General features: G+C 44.7%; 1 protein-coding gene across 1 annotated transcript in view; it reads right to left on the bottom strand.

Annotated features, from left to right (window-relative positions):
• The window catches only part of arhgap5 (Rho GTPase activating protein 5), a 66,793-nt gene extending 52,420 nt beyond the window's left edge, over positions 1–14,373 (bottom strand). Inside the window, exons 1-2 of the mRNA XM_031321334.2 lie at positions 14,060–14,373; positions 1,788–5,737 (exon numbers count right to left, since the gene is read on the bottom strand). Coding sequence (XP_031177194.1) covers positions 1,788–5,615 — 3,828 coding nt within the window. The 5' untranslated portion in view covers positions 5,616–5,737; positions 14,060–14,373. The remainder of the gene's footprint in view (positions 1–1,787; positions 5,738–14,059) is intronic.
• Between the last annotated feature and the right edge of the window lie 2,310 nt (positions 14,374–16,683).

Raw genomic sequence — 16,683 nt, forward strand, 5'->3', positions numbered from 1 at the left:
AGGAAATTGCGAATTTAAAAAAAGATATGAGGGGCATTATAAGAGTCAAGGAAAAGAAGTTTTAAAGAAAAAAGGAAGAGCAAGACGAGATAGAAAGAAAGAGGGGAAAGGAATAAAAGAAAAGGGAATTGAGGAAAAAGACGAGAGAGAGATTGGAAATGGAGAGAGGGTGATGAGATGCAAAAGATAGAGATGAAGAAGAAGCGGAGGAGGAGGAGGAGGAGGAGGAGGAGTGTAATTGGGGAATAGATCAGACAAGTTGGTGGGATGAAGGGAGCGAGAGGGAGATAGCGGAGGGAGGTTCATGTGGAGGAAGACGAGAAGGAGAGAAGACAACAACAGACAAAACTGTTATTCAAGACCAAAGCTGGGACGTGTAACGAGGTGCCGAGGTGGCTTTGATTTCCCACACTCCTCTGCTCTTCAAAGTGTTGTCATGCCTACAGCCGTCCGTGCTTCTCTCTAATTGGCCGGGACGGCGACTAAACACCTTCCATTTTGTACCGAGTGGTTGTCCGTTCCCTCTCCTCTCTGATTATCAGAGACAGTTTGAATGGTTCAACAATGCCCTGCATTCATGATGCCCATGTAGCGCTGCCGGCTGTTTTCATACTGATTTGCACACTATTATCTGATTTGCGCCAGCGCGCTCGCTCGCACGCACGCACATGTGTGTATTTGTCAAAGTCCAATTGTGCGTTTGTACTCGGGCTGCGGGAAACTGACAAATCGCTCTTGCTGTGATTATTTTTGCTTAACGCTGCAATTGCTAAACAGCAGTACTGCCAACAGCCAGATTGTTTTTAGTGCATGCTATTTTTCAAGTGGCTACAAACATTTTTAATCAGAATCAGATGTAGTTGCTTAAGATCTCCAGTGTTTGTTTTAACAAGGCGGGTTTAAGTTATAAAAAAAAGGGGAAAATAGCGAGGATCCATTCTGAGCACTGAAAATGGAGGCAGTTCATGTTGTATTGCCATTTTAAATTGCATTCATGAATCTCCAATGCGAATGCAAAATGCGAAGTAATTTGTCAGGAGTTGTGATATTGGTACGGGTGGGTGTACATGCACTGTATGCTAATGTGTGCTTTTAACTGCATTTTTTTAAACCGCTGTTTGATTAGTACTAACATTTCTTTTTATATGCACATTTTTCTACACAAAAGTGCTAGCTTAATTGCCACTCATGTATGCATACAGTACTTGTCCAAGATAGACAAGCCTTAAGAGAGAGGTTGTAAGGGATAAGCAGGCGTCTTATCACAAATGCAGCCTCTGCCCTGACATTATACAAACAGAGCCCTACTGTCTTTAACAGTGCGTCTTTTATCTAGCTTTTTATTGGTTGTCTGGGGCCTGTTAAGGTGGGGAAGCTCATAAACTCTTTCAGCAGTGGGGCAGATCAATCAAATATCAAATTAGTTCATTCTCGCCATGAGTCCCGGGCCTATTAAAAACTGAAATCTGCTCATATCTCACACCCACACAGTTGGGCTCACACACTACTATACACAATCTCTTCTGCCCTCATTCACATACACACTGTCATTCTCTCTCTCGTATTCAATGCACTGAAGCTCTTATTCAGTATAGAGTATATAGTCATTCGCAAAAAACACAAAAAAAGCTTTGGCTCAGTCTCTTGAAGGCTATAATGTATTTGCTGTCTTGCTCCTTTTAGTCTTTTGTTGCCTTTTAAACTACACCGTTTGCTACGAGCAGTGGATAAACTTGACCCAACGTTAAAACTCTGCAAACGTCAGATTCACGACGGACAAGACTCACCTTCTTTGGTTCCTTTGGCGTCTTGGGCGTCTTCTTCTTCTTCATCTTCTTGTCCTCCTGCTCAGGGTCGGAGGTGATGGCGGGGTTATCGATTCCACCCTTCCAGGGGTCGGCGGGGGAGAGCAGCGGGTCCTCCTCGCTGCCCCGGTGGGCTCTTCCCTTTTTCTTTTTCTGCGTGGCGGGGCCCGTCTCCTCCCCGTCGCTGTCGGAGTGGAATCGTCTTTGGTAGGCCTTTGTCTTGCTGAACAGGATTTTGGAACGGTGTTTGTATTTTGACGGCCGCCGTGCAGCCTGGGACTTCCTGTCAAATCCATTCTCTTCCTCTCCGCCTCCATGGAAGCCATGCAACCCGCCAATGGAGTTTCTTATTTTGACTAGGCGGCTGTGTGCGTCGTCGGGCACGGCGTATATGTCGTCGTTGTGGAAGCCCCTGGACCTCAGCAAGGTGTCCACGGGGTCTGCATAGTTGTCCGACGCCTCCACGTCATCGCTGTGCGTCATTGGACCACGTGGGATCCTGCGGTTGCTTCGCATGCCAGCCTCGATGGTTTTGAGCAGGTTGGGGTCCAGCTTTTTAACATTAGGTTTGGGGAGCACTGGTTTGGGCCGGACAGGTGGAGGCACTTTGTGGTTACGCTCATGTTCTCCAATTGGCGTGCTGTGGACTGGGTACTCATTGCCTTCCAGGTCGATGCGGTACTTGGCCCGCTCGCTGGGTGTGGGGAGAAGCTGAACGTCATCACCTATTGGACTGTAAGGTGGGGGGGCCTCGTTATCGTCGTCAGATTCTGGGTAATAGGTATTGTAGGCCGGGGAGTGGCTATGGGGCGAGGTGGGGAAGACGTCTTCGCTGGCACCGGTGGTGCACTCCCGTGACGAGCTGTCAAACAGGAAGGAACTCTCAATGTGCTGCTTTTTCTCCAGCACTTCATTGAAAAAGGGCGTAAAAACCTCTGTCTGCCGATGATACTGCGACAGCGAGTAGAGTGCCGTGAACTTGGCAGTAATCTCTGTGGCAATGTGCTCTCCCTCCGTCATCAACTCTTTGATGGCATCGTTCTCAAAGAAATCGGCCTGGCTGTCTGTAATCGCCACCATCTGGACGGGGATCACGTCCTGGACTTCAGCCAGGAACGCCCGCAGGGTCGCCATAGAAGCCTTGCGTTTTGCGGAGTAGACTAAAATGTAGCCGTGCACCATTTCGTCTTTGCGGACACCGATAGCAGTGTGGTAGGACAAGACGGTGACCTGGATCCTCCTCCTGCTGTCCCCGATGATCTTGTCCAGTAGGAGTGTGTTGCTCTGGCCTGGATGCCCTGCACTACAGCAATGCGAGTCTAGGAAAGGCGAGAGGATGAGGTCAACGCTGAAAGGATCCCAGCACATGGCGCACATGACTATCCTAAGGTCTGTCTCAGACATGTCTTTGATAGAGGGCAGTGGGGCCAAGACATCAAAGTTATGCTTCAGCCCTTCCAGCACTGCTCGGAGACCCTGCTTAATTTGGAACTCGGTGAATTTACGTGGAAAGGCCCCAGAGGGGATGTCGACGAAGGTGCACTGCAACTTGTTTGCCAGCTGTTGGCCCTGGTGCCTCAGGATAGGTATGTTTTTGCAAACGTTGTCCCTCTGATTAGCCAGGATCAGAATGAACGGCAGTGGTCGAGCAAACCTATCTCTCCTACTCTGTGCTATCTCCGCTCTGATCCTGCCTATGCAATCTCCAATACAGTTGAGGGACTCTATGGAGTTGAATACACAAAAGCAGCCGTGCGGCTTGAATGTGGTGACCCACGAATGGCTAAAGAGCAGCGTGGAATTGACATCCACTGGGAGAAGCTCCAGTTCGTAAATTTTACCATCCAGGGTGTACTCGTCATCTGTAGACTGAGCTCTGATCTCATTGGCTAGTTCCTGTGAGAGACCCTCCCTTCCCAGGAGGCAGAGGTTGATCTTATCGATGTTGGCACTGTTATAGTAGAGATTAGAGCGCCCGTGGTCGAGCTGCACCAGCCTGTTCCCTAAAACCTGCTCCACTTTCAGATCCACACAGTTCTGCCCACTCAGGCATGTCTCCTTGGTGGGATGGTAAACAAACCCAATGTGTTTGAGGAGCAGCGACTCTCTATCTGGGGCGAGTTTCTGCAACGCTCTGTATCTGGGCTCCTCGTTCAGCACACAGTGGATCTCGCTCATCTTGTCGCAGCTGGGGGTGGCGTTCAGATCCAAGTCATAGAACAGCTCAGCGTGCTCAAAAAGCATTTCCTGAAAATCCTCTTTGGCCCTTTCAACTATTTCCTGCTGGTGTTTACAGTACACATCCCTCCTATCTGATTCCGTGATGTACTTGTAGGCCTCGTCCTCCATGACGAAGCACATGACTTCCTCCCAGGGCTGCCCAGCGCTGATAAAATGAACCCTCTCCAGCGTCTTCTTAAACCTGTCTTTCATCTCCACCCTTCTCTTCTCAGACAGCAAGTGCTGGACGTGGTTGTGGTAAATTCGCTCACCGTCGGGTGTGTCGAGGATGTCAAAGGGTATCCTGCGGTCACTGATGTCGATGTGGTCCGTCTCATCCCACGGCGTATGCTCGAGAACCACAAACCAGTACTGGAAATCAGCCCGGTTCCGGATCACACTCTGAGCCTCGGGCCACGAGAGGTGTTCAACCTCCTCCAGGTTATTGAGGAGGTTGTTAAGGGTTTTCGGTAGCGTTGTCAGGTACTCTTCCCTCCTCCTCTTGATGTGCTCCTGCTTCAGTTGTGCAATGTGCTTTGTGAACATGTTGCGTGCTTTTCTGGAGCCCTCCAAGGTAATGAACTCTTCATAGTCGGGTTGGCCCTTCAGATTATTCATCACCATTTTCCACGTGGTGTGGTAATCTCTCAACGTGTGCACGATCAATTTCTCATATCTATCCGTTACCGAGGCGACAAGCTGCCGTTGGATTTTATAGGCCTCCAGGTATGGCACAGTTTTTGGCTTCCCCCTTGTTTTATCCAGCTGCTGGATGAGGGCGTTGAAGCAGAGCTCTGCGTTGACGTTGGAGCGCGCCGATGTCTCTATTAGCAGCAGGTTCTTCTTGCTGGCGACAAAGGCCTGCAGGTCCCTCAGGTGCTGGTCCACAAACTCGTCACATTTTGTGGCAGCGACGACGATAGGCTTCTTTGACTTGATGATTTGGGAGTAGAGGCTGTTGACAAACTTCATTTGGTCGTCAAACTTCCTGTTGCAACCCTTGCTAACATCAATGCAGAGCACAAAGCCGTCGATGTTCAGCTTCCCGTCAGGCATCTGCTTCTGGTCAAAGTCCTGCTCCAAGCCCAGCTGGTCCGTGCAGATGTACATGAGCTTCTCTGCCGATTGGAGCTTGGTCGATGCTGCCCGTTTGGTGTACGGCTGCAGGTTCGTACTCCGATGCGGAAGAAACGTCTGGTCATCAATGAACTCCGTTTGTTCAATGACTTGTATTTTACAGTCCAACCCATCGTCCCCTCTATGGGACACCTCCCCCCAGTACAGGAAGTGGTCATTGTTGACCACACGTCCCCCAAAGTCTATTGTGCTCAGCACTGAGGTGTGCTCTGAGTAGTAGTTGTCCGCATTAGGACGAATATATCGGTTGCATAGGCAGGACTTGCCAACGCCACAGTTTCCCTTCTCTTTCTCCGTTCCCGAGAGGCCAACCACACTGACGGCAAATGATGGGGGGCGCGCATCCTTGTTCTTGGCCATTATATCCCCCCGCTCATCGCTGACTTGGTCACTTCCAGTAAAACAGGTCAAGATATCATTCCAGTTCTGCTTGTTAGACGTACAGAAGCACATTCATCCTGATTTCCCCCTGGTAGTGGTGAATCCCCTTCCAACTCAATCTCTCTCGCTCAGTTTCTATCCTGGGTCTTCTTTAAGCTGGGATAGAACAGCCGGCTTCTCCTTTTATCACCTGCCTGCAAGACACAGAATTTACAATTAGGAAAAGATAAAAGGCAAAACAAACAAAAACAAATTGGCACAGATTTTTTTTCCTCAGGGTACTTCAGTCTCCTTATCACAAATAACGTAATTAGCTTTTGGTTTCTCAGCATATCCCTCTGGGACATATATGTACATGTATGCACGGTGTGGTGATTTTAAACAAAAACTATCAGACATGTTATTCTGCCATTAAACAGAGTTATCAGGAAATTAGACAAAGGTACACATTATCACACTTGCAAGACAAAATAATCCCTCCTAAATGGTTAAAGCCTAATACAAAGGTTTTGATCTGCCTTTCATGTATTACTAATAAAATGAGCTGGTCTTAAAACCCTACTATAATAGGTTTATAACATTAAAATGTGATGAAAAGGCCCCCTGCATTTTTTAGAAACCAGGGTAACAATTTGCTCTAAAAAAACTGCAATGTCCAAATGGACTTTTGAGAAAACAAAAGCCAGAGTGTGACAGTACAGAGAAAGAGAGAGTAATTCAATCATGGGCCGGGCGTGCTCAGCAATGTCACTTTTCCCTTTTGCAGAGAAAAAGAAGTGCTTTCAACCAATTTGTGCCGAGGCAGGATAAAAATGGCATGCAACTCCAGCCCTTTGACAGCCGCTGACCTAGAAATGATTAGCTTCGCTGTGAGAAAGAAACAGAGAAAATAGATCAGTTCACAGATTTGTTATCACTATCGGCACAATCTCTGGCTACGTGATTAGGGCTAAACGTATAATCCTGATTATTTTGCCCGTCATTCCTCGTAGTATATTTTGCCTGACATTCCGGCCATGATTGTTAATCCTAATTGGCAGTGGGAAATTATTTGCGGGACGAAATTATTTTTGCTGCGTGCACATTTTCTAGTCAACATTAACAACAAGGTGAAATACAATGTTTCACTACTACCAATAGCGACATTCACAATCATTATCATCTTAGATTGCCACAGTCAAATGAGCCTGAACCCTGCCGTGACCTAACTGAGAGGCTGATAACGGATAACTGCAGAGAGAATTGCAGTCATTGTTGTGTTTTACAGAACGATGGCAATCGGCCAGTGAATTTGCCTGCATGAGCTGGAACCGCTAGCTGCAGCACGGCGGCATGCTGAGCTTAAGAAACTGCACCAGAGTAGGAATTCGGTCCACTGAGACGAGGCAATGAGGTCTCCCCTGACTGTTTATAGAGGCCAAGGTGATGAGGTCACCTGTGTGGGGGTTTTGTGCAAGGAAATAGACTTCTATGAGTTCAGCAGATCTACAGCAACCGTAGGACACCAGCAACACGTATGGAAACGTACTAAGAAGTCCAAAACGAGGAGGTTAAAGGATGTTACTCGCTGAATCCAATTATCTAATATTCAAAAGTGACCACACACAACCAATTCTCCTATTTGTGAGACTACACAGTTGTGCATAACCTAAGGGGAAACTAGGGCAAACTACCTGAGGAAATGCAGCCTTAAATGTTTAGTCAGCTAATCTATAGTTAGGGTGCCTCCAATCAGGAGCTCCTTGTCCCTCAAACACACCCAGGACATTACATGATGTCAGAAAGCAAACCGACCAGCAGGTCTGTCAGGTTTACAAATGTTACCACAAACCCCTACAATAGCTTATGTGCTGCTACATGTGCCACACCTGACTGTAGCAAGCAGCCAGGGAGAAGTGTACCTGAGTTTATGAACAGGCAAAGCACTATACATGAGCATTTGAGAGGTGGAACTAATGCCCGCAGGCAAGGTATTTCCATCACTAATTGATGATTAATTGTTCACTTTAAAATGGCAAAAATGCCCAAATCAGCAAAGTTCAAGAGATGTCTGCAGTCCAACCAACAGCCAAAAAAAAATCCCTTATTGAATATATGATATTCACGATGGCTCAGTAGTTAATACCGCTGCCTCACTCCTGCCACTGCCCTTGTAGATACTGGATACTAGGACTGTGCATTTAATCAAAAATTTGATCGTGATTTTCATTTGTAACGATCACAAAAACAATGCATTCCAGAAAAAAATTAGTAATTACATTTAGTAAGTAAACGCTTATTTTGTCTTGTGTTCTGAGAGGGAATTCAAAAAGTTCAACGGGAAGAGTGTTAAGGGAAATATCACAGTTCAAGGGGTTTTCACTATGTATTTAACTGTTCTACTGTTTTTTAAGTTCAATAAATGCAACATCTTTCCAAAAGTCAATGAGTAATCGTGTTAAATAATTGTGACCCGACGCAAGTGGCCTGAAGTTTATACTTGTGCGTTGGTGTGCGTGTCGATCTCTTTAAAGAGATCCTATGCAATTTTGGCAATTTCTTCGCTGTTTTCTCGCTCCCCTACAGCTTCGGAATAGACATTTGGCAATGCTGTTGTAAAAACTCGCTCGGTCAGTCTGCCGTTTCCTCTTTCTGTTCCTCCGACAATGCTTTCCTAGCTTTCTGCTTCTTTTTTTGCCGGCTCAGCCATGACGATAGGGTGAAAAACTCCCATCGCTACCAGCCGGTTCCTGGATGGGGGCGTGTAGCGGCGTGTATGTGTGCAGTGCCGTAAAGCAATTCGTTACATGGCGAGACCTGATATCACGCCACACTTCCTGATGCTGAAGCCGGCGGCTCGCCGGCCAAAAGTTGCGAGGGTGGTTTTTCCGCTCACAGGCGCTAGGGGGGAGCGAGACGGCCACCATTCAACCTGAAAAAAAGTCATATAATCATTCCAATGACTCCAAAGCTGTTGAGTTAAGGTGAATTAAGCTAACAAATCTGCATAGTTCCCCTTTAAGAGAATAGCAGGGCCGGCGTGTGTGTGTGTGTGGGGAGTGTGTGGTAGAGCAAGTGAGAGAATGGCGGTGATTAGCTTCAGAGCGAGTGCTGACTCTAGAGTCATAGTGAGAGAAACAAAGTGTCTCCCCTGTTCTTTCTGACCACGGTGGGAAATCTGGAGCAGGAGAAGTTAACCCTCTCCTTGATTTCATGTTGTTTATAGAGAAGGAGATCCAGGATACCAGTCAGGAAAAATGCAACGCTACCAAGCCACGGCCGAGCGACGTGTAGTTACATTTTTCAAGAGGTGCATGTCAGGCTATGGCGTAGGGTCCGTGTCTCCACGTAGCTACGTAGCCACGGCGTAGATTTAACGCAGAAGCAGAAATCACACTTTAGTTAGGACGAGTTAAATGCAGGGGGAACATTCATTGTATGTGTAAATGTACCTGGCAAATAAAATAAGTATTTTATTATAAACAGTATCGCTGGTGACACTGCACAAACCAGCATTTGGAATAATTACTTAGCTGGCAATAGACTTAAGACCATCAACTACAACAACTGAAATCTATTAATTTCTTGTTGATCGACTACCCAACTGATTATTACAGCCCTACATTCCTCCCGATGATTCCCATCCAAACATCTGTTGTGCATTTTTGTCGGCCAATATCAAAGTCCACATTCGCTCTGCTGTCAACACACAGGGTCGAGAGATAGTAAGACTTGTGAATAAATGTTAACACGTATGAAGAGAGGATCGATGGCGGCGCTAACCAGTTAGCTGTAAACACCTGGATGGAGCCTGTGATGGTCCTATTACTGCAAAACACTACAGCCAAAACTGCATTTGTGCTGCACTAATAGCTAAAAGTAGCCTCATGCATCATGATTAGTCCATTCACTGTGAGGCTGAAGGGGGTGGGGGGGATTAAGGTATCACTTGGCAAGCTGGATTTAGAGTTGACTAAATGCTGTTAAGCCTGAAAACACAGCAGAACACACTGCCGAGGATGGTAGACCTTTTAAAGCTGCACACAGCTGAATATTTAGGTAAAAATAACCTTTTGTTTTGTGTTCAGCCTCAATAACAAAGCGGGGCTCCAACAGAGATGTGGGTCCCATCGACTTTAAATGAGGCACCACTGACTCATTATGTTTCCCCAGAAGAAATTCTGATCTCCCACAGGAAGACATGAATCAAAAAGTAAAACTCAAACAGTCACCTATTAAGCAACGAGTCTCAAAGCTCCCTGGCTCAAAACATTACAATCTTTCCCTCCTTCTCCTCTTAATATAAATCACGACAGACCAGCCAGGCCTGACTCCGCTCACAGGGTTTCTGGGTGCTCCCTTTCAAATTTCTAAACCATTACCTGTCATTTTTCAACCGCTAGTGCACAAAGTTGCGTAACGCCGTTTTAATTGCCAGCTACCTCATCACTTGTGGAACTAAAGCTGTAATACAAAAGTGACAAAACATAACACAGAAACTACTCACACTTTCTGAAATGTTAAGCTTGATTTATGGTTCTGTGGAGGCTCCACGCAGAGCTTTCACGTAGCCTACGTAAGCGGCCTGACGTGCGTGGAGCCGGCATGTGTGTGTGGTGTTGCCGCGACGTGACGTTACGTTTTGTGGGAGGTGCACGTCAGGCTACAGCGTAGGTTCGTGTCTCCACGTACGTAGCCACGGCGCAGATTTAACATAGAAGTATAAATCACGCTTAAGTCTCAGAATGTATTCCGAAATAGTCAGTCTCCTTAAAGTGTGTAATAAGAGGTGAGACCATCTTATTATAAGTAGAATATCAGTGTTTCCCACACATAGACTAATGTGTGGCGGTGCGCCTCACTATCAACACCGGCCGCCACACATTGCATTTCGTTCGTTTTTTTTTTTTTTTTTTTAAACGCTTTTTAAAACATGTTCTCCTTCGTCTCTCTGTCACTTGTGTCACACACACACACACACACACACACACACACACACACACACACACACACACACACACACACACACACACACACACACACACACACACACACACACACCTCCTCCCACCGGGCGGTGTTTGGTGTTTTTAGCGCCCAACGTCGCCTTCCAGGCAGCAATGGTTATGTCAAAGAAGTTATGTCAGTGTTAAGGTGAGGATTAGCTGCCTGTAAGGCGACGTAGGAGGCTTAAAACACCGTCGAGCCTACTGTGCACCCAGCGTCTGTCTCCGTAAAGGACAGAAGACAGCTGGCGAAATTCACAACTTCACCAAAGGTTGGTATCTATCTCGTGAACACCTTTACACAATCACACAATCACCGACCCGACTCTTAGCAAACAAGCGATTGCGCCCGCTTTAGAAAGTTAACTAGTCGCAAGTTTGGGTTAAAATGCAGTTGGGTTGTAGAGGCCAAAACACGATATAGCAGCTGTGAAATAAACGTATAATAAATGATGTTATGTCATTTTTTACTCTTAACCCCCCGCGCCACAAATTGCTTTCGAATACGTGGGAAACACTTGAGAATATGAATAATTCTGCCTTAACTAGAACATGTGGGGCAATTGTCTTTTTTTTCTTCCATTCTTTATTTTCGATTCACTGTGCAATTTGCTCAAAAAACGTCTTGGTTGCTGCCAGTCAAAACAACGCTTTGAGGGTGCCTGGGCAGCTCACCTGGTAGAGCGGGCGCCCATATAAAAAGGTTTACTCTTCGACGCAGCAGCCGCGGGTTCGACTCCGACCTGCGGCCCTTTGCCGCATGTCATTCCCCCTCTCTCTGCCTTTTCAAGTCTAAGCTGTCCTGTACAAATAAAGGCCTAAAATGCCCAAAAAAGGAAGAAAGGAAAAAAAGCACAGATTACTTGAATCCAAAACTACGTGGAGAGCACCGTGCTGGTGCTTCCTTGGAAAATAATTTCCCGTTAAAAGAAGGTCAGAAGTTTTAAAGCAGAAAGATAATTCAAACACTGATGTCACCCTCCTCCTCCTCCAGAGTCAGGTCCAGACCTGTAGCCGAGCATTACTCATCTGATTTCCCTCTTCCCCGAGTTGTCGTCGATAGAAGAATCACAGTTTACGGGCCAACTCACACGATCAACCCTGTCGTCACGGTACCACTGCCCTTATGTGGTTTGTTAAAGCTGATACTAACATTGAATATTTCCCACAAATCAGCATATGCCAATATGCATTTCCGTCCTGGTCAAAGCTTTTCAGACGTAATTCTGATGAAGCCATTATCAACGAGGCATCTCTGCTTCTCGAGAGTACAAGCAAATAAATGCTTAATATTGTCTTACATAATATATGAGTAGGACATGTTCTACGCATGGGCAACAGCATATTTATTTAAGAAAATTGTGTTTCAAAACATGCCAATATTTGCTACCTTCAGGTATATACTCAGGATTATTCAACTGAAAAACAGCGTTTGCTCCAAACACATTCAAGGGAAAAGGCTGAGGAGAAAACCTCTGAACTGTGGTGATGATAATGATGAACAGTCCAATCAAATCATTCACTCTTCATGTGTAGACGCTAAAACTAGATAACGGAAACAGCAAAAGAACCTGCTGATAAAGCTGATATTTATTGGGCCCCACTTATAATTGATTCCTTCATCAATCTCTGTAACCGAGGAATGTGACATTAAGTGGGGGTCAGCCCTATGTTCCCACATTTCTAAGATTTTTTTTTTTTCACTGAAAATTAGGCCCTATGTTCCCACATTTCTAAGATTTTCCTTCAAATTAGGCCCTGTGTTCCCACATTTCTAAGATTTTCCTTCAAATTAGGCCCTGTGTTCCCACATTTCGAGGACATTTTCAAAATTAGGTCTTGTGTTCCTACATTTCCCTTCAATTTAAGCCCTATCGTCCCACAAAAAATGTTTTAGAGTTAGGGAGATAAAATCTGATACAAATTTATGAAAAAGGAAATGTGGGAACATAGGCCCTAATTTTGCAAAAAAATCTTAGAAATGTCGGAACTGTGGGAACATAGGGCCTCATTTTGAAAGAAATCTTAGAAATGTGGGAACATAGGGCTGTGGGGACATGGGCACACTCCCATTAAGTGTACACTGAGAGGACTGCAAAGGGCTGGAGAAACACCATCAGGACGGTTTGTTAGATAGAAGCCGGACAATCCCTTTAAGGAGAGTTTGGGTAAAGGGTACAGGGAGCTGCAGCAGTCCAATGCAAATGGCATGCAGAGATGCAGCAGCAGGACAAACCCAGTGACCTGACCGACTGCTGCTGCTACACACTGAATAAAAGAGCCAATAAGCTGCTAATGACAAAGTGTGGTTGCAACTTCTCATCACGGCTGAGACGTTTAAAAACAGCCTGTTAATGTCGGAAAATGCAATCATCTGAACCAGTGGCACTCCTGGATCTGACCCTGCATACATCTCCAATGCTAATGTTAGCCATTAGCAGGACATTAACGTTGGAAACTGGCAACCCATTAACTTCCAAATTAACTCAGTACAGTCGGTTAAGAGGAGACACTACAGGTAAATAGGGAAAATATTTTAACTAACAGACCATGAAACTTCACTAACCTTATGACAATTATTTTTGTATTACAAGTTTTCAGAATTTTTTATGTTTAAAAATGCAAATAAAGCATTATGTAAAGCTAACTTTTGGAGAATTTAGAAGAAATGTAGGACACAAATAGTCAGAGTATAGTAAAATAAACACCTAAATGTGTATTTTGGATGGGTTTTTTTTCACTAGTCTGAAAGAAGACATGTTAAGGAAGGAAGCTAAATAGCCCAACATCTCAGAATTAAAAGAAATATTTTTTGCTTGTACTGTCTCCCTCTAAGGTTTGAATTTTATTTTTTATTTCCAAACTAATTTTGCACTTGAACCCATTTGTTGCGTTAAAATTAAACCTATAAAAAAAGGGTGGATATCACGTTATACACCAAACTCTACGGGGGAAAAGGGGGCACCGCCGGGGTGTGTGTGTGTGTGTGTGTGTGTGTGTGTGTGTGTGTGTGTGTGAGAGTTATCGGAGTTAACGTTACGGGTAATGAGTTAGTTAAGATTTAAATTAAAACCAACAGACGTTTATGGTAATGCGTCAAAGCACCGTAGCTAACCGTCGCAACAGAAGCATTCGATACGGCGGTTATTAATTCCTCCTGGGGGACAGGACATGGAACCCGGCTCGGCCTGGCTTGGCCCTGATACTCCAGGAGAGAGAAAAAACCCACCTTTCCATCCAATCCCGATTAGCTAACATTAGCCGAGCTATGTTAGCATCGCATGCCAAAAGGGGGGAGAGAGGGATAGTTAGCTAGCCAGCGTTAGCAACACCAAACCCAGCCTAACGTTGGTCAGAAAGCGGTGTAAAATCACACCCTGGGCTTAGTTTAACAGCCCACACTCATATTACCACCACAGTTGTCTTTAACCCGGAATACCGCAATTTTAGGGCCAGGTTTCGCCCACTGAAAAGAGTGCTAGCAAAGCTAATGAAGTCCCAATCCCAGTCCAAATACATTCCCCTACCCACCTATTAACATGGTCGCTCCCAGATCCACATACCACGGAAAAAAGGAGGAAGCATTCCCATATTACAAGGCAAAAAACTCCTTTTTACAATCCACAATCTGCGGTCGTTAGTGTCCTTCGGCAAGATCCGAAGTTGGGTTCAGTTGGCGGTGTAGTCCTGTGTAGTTCCAATCGGCCAGTTAGCCTGTATTTTAGTGTATTTTGGTGTTGTTAGTGTGGTATGCGCTGTAAGCCGAAACCTGCTTTTCTCTGCTCCCTCCCCTCTCAGCAGTCACTGCCAGGCAGTAATGGCGACTCTCTCTCTCCTCCACTCCCCACACTCTGAGTCTATGTCGCTCTACCTTTCCATTCAGCCTCTCTCTCTCTCTCTCTCTCTCTCTCTCTCTCTCTCTCTCTCTCTCTCTCTCTCTCTCTCTCTCTGTCTATCCTTCATCCTTGTCAACTATTAAATTAATCGCCATTTATTTTGATAATGATTAATCGGTTCGAGTCATGTCATGTGAAAAAAAGTAATAAATCTCAGATTCCAGTTTAAAGTGTGAATATTTTCTAGTTTCTTCACTCCTCTGTGACTGTAAACTGAATATATTTGAGTTGTAGACAAAACAAGACAAAACATTGATTTACATTGTTACCATTTTCGGACCTTTTATAGACCAAAACAACTAAATCGATTAATCGACAAAATAATTGACAGATAATTGACAATGACATCAATCGTTATCGTTGCAGCCCAAGTCATATTCATATGATGTGGCATTCTATCTCAGTTTATATGCCTGCATTAGACTGTTGTATTATGTGTTTTATTTTTTAAAAGCCTAGCAGGGACATGGTCTGCAAATTAGAATTAGCTAGAAGTCTCATATACACTGCATCGGTTGCACTTTATTTAAATGTAATAATGCCTACATCATGTATTGGTAGTCCATCGTCATTGAATGTGTTTTTCCATATTCATGGACAGGATCTCAGGTGCAGGTTTCCCGCTCGGGGACCACAGAGTTGCTTCTCTGCTCTTTGCAGATGATGTGGTTCTGTTGGTTTTCATCAGACCGTGACCTCCGGCGCACGCCAGGGCGGATTGCAGTCAAGTGTGAGGCATGACAGACAGCAAGTCCAAGCCTGAAGCTGTGGTTCTCTGCAGGAAAGCAGTCGATTGCTCCCTCAGGGTTGGGAGTGAGTTTCTGTCCTATAGGAGTTGGTCTTGGGGGTCTTTTTTACCATTGAGGGTAAAATGGAGGCATTGTGCCGGACCGTTGTGGTGAAACGGAAGCTGAGCCAGAAGACTGAAGACTGAAATTTGCCTCTTACTGCTATAAAAATGTCATATGTTTTTCATAAATAGACTGATCGCCTTATTATTTAATTGTTTCAGCACCACTGGCAGGTACAAACATATGTGCTGCCAAAAGAGAAGATAAAGTAAAAAGTTAGACATTGTGATAAAATCTGCTTATGGCAAATAAAAGTATGAGCAGCAACAAACCTGCAATGTTTATACGACCCACATGCAGAATCATTACGTATATTATTATATTGCATCACATATATATGTAACTTTAAGGCTAAATGAGGGTTAAAAGATGTGTGTCTTGCCTATTTCTGTGTCTCTCTCATCCTGATTTCATAAATAGATATTACACATCTCTTTCTATCTTTGTGTCTCTTTTCTTCATTTCAGTAATCTTCTTTATTGGCGTGAATGTTACATGAGCCATGTTGCCAAATCATCTGAATGCAAATTAAAATCTCTCTCTCGCTCTATCACTCTCTCTGTGATGTAATTATGTTGGGGATTTTGTTTTTCAGTGAAAATTGTTTAATTATGTATAATGTTCCTGTAAATGGAGAAAAAAGCTAATTTGCTCAACGGGGAATGCAGTCTGTGCGATCACTATCATTATAAAGTCCTACTTTTGAGATATTGAGAGCTAAGACAGTCAGTTAATCAGGGGCATAAATATAGACAGTGCAGGCAGTGCGGTTGCACGAGGGCCCCTGGGTGGGGTGGGGGTGGGCTCGGGGGGGCTACAGACAGAGCGGACCTCTAAAATGTGTTGGGCAGAGAGTGAGAGTGACTTGTGAGTGATTCAGATTGCCACCTCCGAAATACACCGGTGTTCAAAGAACTCTTGTTAAATAAAAAACGGTGCCATTTGATATGCATGCCCTCAAAAAGGCAAACCCATCTTCGTCATGTTTTTTTTGTGTGTAAAATACTCCGTAGCAATCTAGTCTATATCCTTGACGTTCCACTTCCGAAAAAACTTACTGTAGAATTAATGTAATTACCTCCAAAAAATGTAAGGGGGACTTGAAAAGTCATTGGCCCGACACCATTCACATACAAACAACCTATTTGGGATTCAAAATGATAGTTTTTCGCTAAAAGGTGACAATTTTGCACCCCTGAAATAAACATTTTTTTTAATTTTCTTTGGTCTTTTTTGTCATATACAGATATGCAATGATGATTGCTGGGTAATATGTTTGTTCATTTTGTCCAATGTTAAGTCTCTATTTGATTATGTGACGAGACAATACGATGTGTGGTAGCTGGTTTAGGCATAAAATCTGTCAAGAGGGTCTGAGCACATCTGCAAGCGGAATGCCTAATGGTGT

This window comes from Sander lucioperca, chromosome 18, assembly GCF_008315115.2.
Source record: "Sander lucioperca isolate FBNREF2018 chromosome 18, SLUC_FBN_1.2, whole genome shotgun sequence".
Lineage (NCBI taxonomy): Eukaryota > Metazoa > Chordata > Actinopteri > Perciformes > Percidae > Sander > Sander lucioperca.